The sequence below is a fragment of the Psammomys obesus genome, unplaced genomic scaffold (genome assembly GCF_907164565.1).
Source record: "Psammomys obesus unplaced genomic scaffold, mPsaObe1.curated_primary_1811, whole genome shotgun sequence".
In the NCBI taxonomy this organism is placed as follows: Eukaryota; Metazoa; Chordata; class Mammalia; order Rodentia; family Muridae; genus Psammomys; species Psammomys obesus.
The window spans coordinates 10,743-18,769 of record NW_026590572.1 but is presented as its reverse complement, the minus strand read 5'-3'; the positions used below and the strand labels follow the sequence as shown (position 1 = coordinate 18,769).

At 38.3% G+C, this 8,027-nt stretch overlaps 1 protein-coding gene across 1 annotated transcript; it reads left to right on the top strand.

Moving 5' to 3' along the window:
- Nucleotides 1–1,360: 1,360 nt before the first annotated feature.
- Nucleotides 1,361–2,338, top strand: LOC129677296 (olfactory receptor 4K5-like). The gene has a single exon (XM_055607938.1). It carries the CDS (start codon nt 1,361–1,363, stop codon nt 2,336–2,338), a length of 978 nt encoding a protein of 325 aa, XP_055463913.1.
- Nucleotides 2,339–8,027: the final 5,689 nt, after the last annotated feature.

The following is an 8,027-nucleotide window of genomic DNA, read 5'->3' as shown; positions in this document are numbered from 1 at the left end:
TTCTCCCCTTTCATCTGACCTTGTTTTATCAGGTATCTTCAGGACTGGCTGCAAAGTCCTCGTCCATGGCCTGCTCCTTCCTTGGGAATGGGAGGGGAGGTGAAAGAGCCTGCAATTGAGCCTGACTATTTCCTGTCAGAAATAGTCCTAGTTCCCCTTACTATGGGAAACCAGTTGGTTACTGAGCTACCATGGGCTTCATCTGAGCAGAGGTTCTAGGTTATATCCATACATGGTCCTTGGTGGAGTGTCAGTCTCAGAAAAGACCCCTGTGCCCAGATATATTTGGTCCTTGTGGAGCTCCTATTCTTTCCATGTCATACAAACTCCCCCTTCTTTCATATGATTCCTTGCACTCTGCCGAAGGTTTGGTTATGAGTCCTAGTGTCTGCTTTGATATGCTGCTAGGTAGAGACTTACAGGGGCCCTCTGCGGTAGGCTCCTGTCCTGTTACTTGTTTTCTCCCACATCCAATGCACCTCCCATTTAAAATGAAAAATATGCCTAAACTAACCAAGTTTGCTTTACCTAACAAAATAACTACAAAGTTCTGTAAGTCCTTAGAGAGTTAAATCAAATGTATACTTAAGACTTAATTATAATTTGTGCTATAAAATGATCATACAGCTGTGCTATATTTATTTATTTACTTTTTCTCATTCTAGACAATTTTTTGAAGAATTGAGTTCTAAATCATTACTCCAGTCTTCTAGGCTTTCAGTCCTGTACTTCTCCAGTCTTGTTATCACAGGTCAGCATTTGAATGAACTGTTTACCTATGTGTAACTGATAAACCTGTTCAGAAGTATAAAGTTTCTTTCAATGTTGATGAAAGTTTTTGCTAATTCATTAAGAATTTTGTACAATGTATGATCATATGGACTTTCTTCCCCAAGTCCTTTCAGATACACTCTCCTTTCCCAATTCACCTCGGTTTGAATTCATTTCTTTTAAACCTATCAAATCCAAATTAGACAATTTATATAATGTTGAATATGTGTCCTTCTGCTGAAGCATGGTGTCCTCAAGTGGAGACTACATTGTTAGAGAAACCTGACTTCATCTTCTCCTCTAGCTATTAATTTATAATAGTGCCTCTTCTATGTGAGGGGCTTTCTGCCCATTCCTCCTTTCTTGAAAAAATTATTAATCATTATTTAGACACCCTCATAAGCACCTTCTATCTATTTAGACTTGTTGACATGGTGGTCTAAATGTTCGCTGTTTAAATTTGGTCTTTAGTAAATATTTTGCTAGATGACTAAGGGTCCTTTGTATTAAAATGGTATTTTATAGTTCTGATCTCTTCTCATTTTCTCTTCTTCAAGGTTGTTTCAGTGAAAGTCTCTAGCCTGAATCCATGGATAAGACCAATTATTCAGTGGTGTCTGAGTTTGTGTTGCTTGGACTCTCTAGCTCTCAAGAACTTCAGCTTTTCTTCTTTGTTTTCTTCTCTGCATTGTACATCGCCATCATATTAGGAAATCTTCTCATCATCATAGCGGTGACTTCTGACAGCAGCCTGCACTGCCCCATGTATTTCCTCCTGGGAAACCTTTCCTTTCTTGACATTTGTCAGGCTTCTTTTGCTACACCTAAAATGATTGCAGACTTTCTGAGTGAACACAAGACTATTTCCTTTGGTGGCTGCATAGCCCAAATCTTTTTCATTCACCTCTTTACAGGAGGGGAGATGGTAATCTTGGTTTCCATGGCCTATGACAGATATGTGGCCATATGTAAGCCTCTACATTATATGACCATCATGAACCAAAATACATGTGCTGTCATGGTGGCAATCTCCTGGGCTGTGGGCTTGGTGCATACATTGAGCCAATTATCATTTACTGTAAACCTGGCATTTTGTGGACCCAATGAAGTAGACAGCTTTTTTTGTGACCTTCCTAGAGTGGTCAAGCTCGCCTGTATTGACTCATACTTGACTGAAATACTAATTGTGGTAAACAGTGGCATTCTTTCCTTAAGCACTTTCTCTCTCTTGGTGAGCTCCTATGTCATAATTCTTGTCACAGTTTGGTTCAAGTCTTCTGCTGCCATGGACAAGGCGTTTTCTACACTGTCTGCTCACATCATGGTAGTAGTTTTATTCTTTGGACCTTGCATCTTCATCTATGTGTGGCCCTTTACTACCTGTCCTCTGGATAAAATTCTTGCTATATTTTATACAATTTTCACTCCCATCCTAAATCCCATTATTTACACACTACGAAATAGAGATATGAAAGCTGTCATGAGGAAAATTGCAGCCCATTACCTCAGACCACCAAAAATGTCTGGAATGTCATTAGTAGCAATAAAACTCAAGTTATTGAAATAAAACTCAAGTTATTGAAACCCATTGTCTACCTTCAAATATTTTCATACCTAAACAGTGGAGTAAATGAGAAAGGTAAGCTACAAAAGACTAATGGATATTACCAAGGGTTTCCTAGTTATTTCCTAAGCAAAAGTTACACATCCCTCACCGAAAAGAAAAACGTACTATGTATTTGATTATTAATGGACTAATAAAGAAATTTCCAGAGTGTTAAGTATGCAGTAATTGTTTTGGTAATAGGTAAATGTGAATATGATGCAAACAAGTGGATGAGGACCCAATGCTTTTTGAGGATAAATTTACAAATTTTACCTTTTCATTTTCTTTGAGACGTGGCTACATAGTCTTTGTACATACTTCCCGTAATCGCACCTTAGCATATGGGATGTTACATAACCAAAAGGCTATACTTCAACTTTTCCTGCAATTGGCTCTCTTTAATCAGTGTGAATGATTCTGTTCCCATGTTAAATTACAAGTGACAGAAAATCTAGGAGAATCTAGATAACAATATCTATATCAATTTTTAAGTCTATGATATAAATACCTTTTCAACTCACATTTGGACTAAATACAACTTTCTTAGTGAAAACTGAAAAACAAGTTAAGAGGGTAATGTTAAACATACACCAATTTGGTGGTTTGAACCACACTGAAAATTTCTCCTATTTTCAGTGTCCATAATCCCCTTTGTCTTTCTAGATGAGGATTGATCATCTTACCCCTGGACCTCTTTCTTGCTTATCTTCTTTAGGTGTACATATTTTAGTATGTTTATCATATCTTATAGGTCTATATAAGTGAGTATATACAATGTGTGTCTTTCGGCTTTTGGGATACCTCACTCAGGATGATTTTTTTCTAGATCCCACAATTTGCCTGCAAGATTCATGATGTCCTTGTTTTTAAGTGCTGATTAGGATTCCATTGTGTAAAAGTACCACAATTTCTGTATCCATTCCTCTGTTGAGGGACATCTGGGTTGTTTCCAAGTTCTGGATATCACGAATAAAGCTGCTACAAACATGGTTGAGGAAATGTCCTTGTTGTGTATTGAACATCTTTTGGATATATGCCTAGGAGTGGTAGAGCTGGATCTTCAGGTAGCACTATTCCTAATTGTCTGAGAAAGCACCAGATTGATTTCCAGAGTTGTCGTACCAGTTGACATTCCCACTAGCAATGGAGGAGGGTTTCCCTTTCTCCACAGCCTACCCAGCATGTGTTATCTCTTTTTTGATCTTAGCCATTCTGATGGGTACAAGGTGAAATCTCAGGGTCATTTTGATTTGCATCTCTCTGATGGCTAGGGATGTCGAACATCTCCTTATGTGTTTCTCTGCCATTCTATATTCTTCTACAGAGAATTCGCTGTTTAGCTCCATACTCCGTTTTTTAATTGGGTTACTTGAATTATTACCTTTTAACTTCTTTAGTTCTTTATATAATCCAAATATCAGCCCTTTTGTACACCTTATTTCACTGTTTTTTAAGGAAAGTCTACATGTATCCATTTTATTAAAACAGATGATCCTTAACTATGTTGCAATAATTTTAATACATTTTCCCCTCTCACTGAAAAGTTTTTTTCTCCTCATGCAATGTATCCTGACTACAATTTCCTCTCCCCTGAATCCTTATTCCTCCTCATTTTCCCTCTAACCTGGATCCACAGCCTTTCTGATTCTCATAGGTTTTAAAATAGAAACAATACTGGGTAAGTAGAATTGGAAGAAGTTAGCAAAGAGGATGATACGATCAAAATCTATTGTATAAAAATTTCAAAGAACGAACAAAGATAAAATACTTTAAAAGTCCTTGAGAGGCTACATTTCACATCTCCACCCAGCCAGCTCTTGAACATTCTTCTTCAGACTATCCAGTTGACTCTCCTTGAACCTCTCTTCCACTTACCTTCTCAAACCTGCTGGCCCAGGTCCTAATTCAATGCCCTGACTCAGTCTGGCTACCTATGACCTTGCCTCAACAATTTGCTGAATATTGCCATGACAACATGCAACAGGATATGTGTGTAATAGCATATGCCCAACATTCTATTCCATATATACTTGCGTAGCCAAATTTATTGCTGCTCTATTCATGAGACTGAAAAAATAGAAGTAATTTAAATATGTTATTCAATAAACAAAGGAATAATAAACATATGGTACATGTATACTATTAAATGCTAATTAGGTACAAAAATATGAAATCATAGACTCTTAGGTAGAAATGGTCATATTAATTAGGTTACATAGGCTTGGAAAAAAGAATATAGCTATTGCCATTGGTTGCCTTTGCCTCCCAGAGCTGGAATGCTTCAATTGCTGAAGATACCATGCATTTAAGATAGAAAACCCAGAGGCTTCAGAGGTGGAATTAATCTGACTTGCCTCCTCATTGAAGGCTAGCTTTCACAGTATTACAAGTTACCATGTATGCTTCCAAAGGAGGGAGGCAACTGATAATCTTAACTAGCTATGATGCCCATGAACCACAAAGACCTTCAAGGCATAATAATGAGCTTAAGGGTACTGTAATGGCATGCATACCTTGGTGCAACCCACAGCTCTCTAATTGAAGTTAATACCACTCAGAAAGAGAGCAACCATGACTGTCACTGTGAACTTCGCCTACTGAAGTCATAGAACTTGGAGAAGAAACTACAGCCATTACTTTACTGAAGCAGAATAAACCCTAACTACATTCTAAATATTTGTCATAAGTCCACAGATAAACATATTCTTCACACCTCAAGGAAACATTTCTTTGCCACAGACAGAGAACACTACAGAAAACCACAACCAATGAAAAATCACAATTGTGGAGCCTAATCCCAAAAGATAATCTCCAAAAGAGTTCTTTTATGTAAGGCTCAGGGATGATTGCTAAAGATGAAGTGGAAATATTTCAAGAGCCAGAGGGTCAGGGAGTTTTTGAAATTTGTTGAAATTGTGTCTATTTCTCATGTCAGAATCTACACCAATAATGTCTCATCAGTATGACCTTATAAACATCAAGAGATCTGGTAATGTGGATTTGGGAAAGGCCAACATATTCTAACCCTACACAAAAAAATACAGGCAACTAAGTCATGCTAAGAATTGCAGAAATGACTTGCTTGGTTAGGGTTACACCAAGGTAATTTATGTCATTTGTGGCTATTGTGTGCATTTAAAGAAACCAAGCAAGGGAGAGGACCCTAACTAAAATGTTCAATCCCCACCTGAAAGGCAAAGAGGGGGGACATCAAAAGAAGAAGAAAACAGGAAACAACCTAGAATCCTGTTACAGAAGGCTTCTGTAAGCCAGAAGAAGAAAAGAGGAAACAAACTAGGAACCTACCACAGAGGGCCTCTGAAAGCCTCTGCCCTGCAGACTATCAAAGCAGATGCTGAGCCTGATGGCCAACTGTCAGGCAGAGTGAATGGAATTTTAAGTAAGAAGTGGGAAATAGTAAGAACTGGAGAGGACAGGAACTCCACAAGGAGAGCAACAGAACAAGAAAATTTGAACACAGGGAACTTCCCAGAGACTCATACTCCAACCAAGGACTATTCATGGAGATAACGTAGAACCCCTGCATAGATGTAGCCCATGGCAGGTCAGTGTCCAAGTGGGTTACCTAGTAATGGGAAAAGGGACTGCCTCTGACATAATCTGATTGGCCTGCTCTTTGATCATCTCACCCTGAGGGGGGAGCAGCCCTACCAGGCCACAAAAGAGGACAATGCAGCCACTTTTGACGAGAACTGATAGACTAAGATCAGAAAGGAGAGGAGAACCTCCCCTATCAGTGGACTTGGGGAGTGGCATGCATGCAGAAAGGGGGGGAGGGTGGGATCGGGAGGGGAGGAGGGAGAGGCTTATGGGGGGATACAAAATGAATAAAGTGTAACTAATAAAAAATTTAAAAAAAAAAGAATTGCAGAAATGATCTTCCTCAGTAAGAACACACCAATTGCCTGTTTGTTTGTATATGTTAATTCCTAAATATACACCTGTATTTGTGTATAATGTATACTTACATATTTGCATATACATGCATAGTTGCACGAAACAATAATTAATGGAAAAGGGTCATGAATTTGAAAGATGCCAAGGAGAAATATATGGGAAATTGTAGATGGAGAAGATGAGGTCCCTCCGTTGAAGTTTCTTTTTAGCTCTGTACCCCTTATTTTAAAAAGTAACTAACAAATTAATTCATCAATAATTATTTATTCACTTTATTTCCAATCATAGTCCTCCTCTCCTCCTGGTTCAACTCTTCCTCCCTCTCTTCCTCTCCCTCTTCCCCTATTTCACAGAAAAGTAGAGTCCCCCTCTACCAACCCATCCAAGCTCATCAAGTGGCATCAGAACTGAGCTGGTCCTCTTCCCCTGTGGCCTGGTGAGGCAGCCCCACCAGTGAAGTGATTAAAAGAAAACATTCAGTAGAATCTATGTTGGAGAGAGCCCCCCTCTCCCCTTACTAGGGTAACCACATGAAGCCAGAACTGTCCATTGGCTATTTCTTTGTAGGGGGCCTAGGACATAATGCATAGTCCATGCATTATATCATTTCCCCAAAATATTCTTTATATTTTTTTTGGTTCACTGATTATTTCAGACATTGTTTCTTTTAACACCTTCAATTAGTGTGGTTTTTTTTCTAGCCTTATATTTGTATATTTTCCAGTACCATTATTTTAACCATGATGATTTTTAGAGATGAATTAAACATAATTGTTTTAAGCAGAATGGAGTATTAAAATCAAAATAAACTGACTGTAAATATCAAAATAATTCATTATTAAACTTGTTGACAAAAATTTTTCAGACATATCTTAGAAAATTTACTGACACTTTAGGAACAAGAGAGCATGAAACACAGCCAAGGTTATACTTGCTAGTTATGAACCATGTCTTTTTATAAGTTCATTCTAATGTATTTTAATATTTTTCTTAAGACATATGTATGTGCCTAATCATGAAATAAATGCAAATAAACCTAGGGATAGAAGATATTATTTTCAAGTTTATTACTTGAAAATGAACAAATTAAATACATATCAAAATATTTGGAGATTATGTCAGAGGCAGTCCCTCTTCCCATTACTATGTAACCCACTTGGACACTGAACTGCCATGGGCTACATCTCGCAGGGGTTCTAGGTTATCTCCATGAATAGTCCTTGGTTGGAGTATGAGTCTCTGGAAAGTTCCCTGTGTTCAAATTATCTTGTTCTGTTGCTCTCCTTGTGGAGTTCCTGTCCTCTCCAGTTCTTACTATTTCCCACTTCTTACTTAAAATTCCATTCACTCTGCCTGACAGTTGGCCATCAGGCTCAGCATCTGCTTTGATAGTCTGCAGGGCAGAGGCTTTCAGAGGCCCTCTGTGGTAGGTTCCTAGTTTGTTTCTTGTTTTCTTCTTCTGTCTTTCAGAGGCCTTCTGTAACAGGTTTCTAGGTTGTTTCCTGTTTTCTTCTTCTTCTGATGTCCATCCTCTTTGCCTTTCAGGTGGGGATTAAACATTTTAGTTAGGGTCCTCTCTCTTGCTTGGTTTCTTTAGATGCATAGATTTTAGTGGGTTTGTCCTACGTTGTATGTCTATATGAGTGAGTATATACCGTGTGTGTCCTTTTGCTTCTGGGACAATTCACTCAGGATGATCCTTTCCAGGTCCCACCATTTACCTGCAAATTTC

Excerpts from the sequence above, each read along its gene's own strand:
- LOC129677296 (XM_055607938.1), top strand. The coding sequence starts at position 1,361 with ATGGATAAGACCAATTATTCAGTGGTGTCTGAGTTTGTGTTGCTTGGA.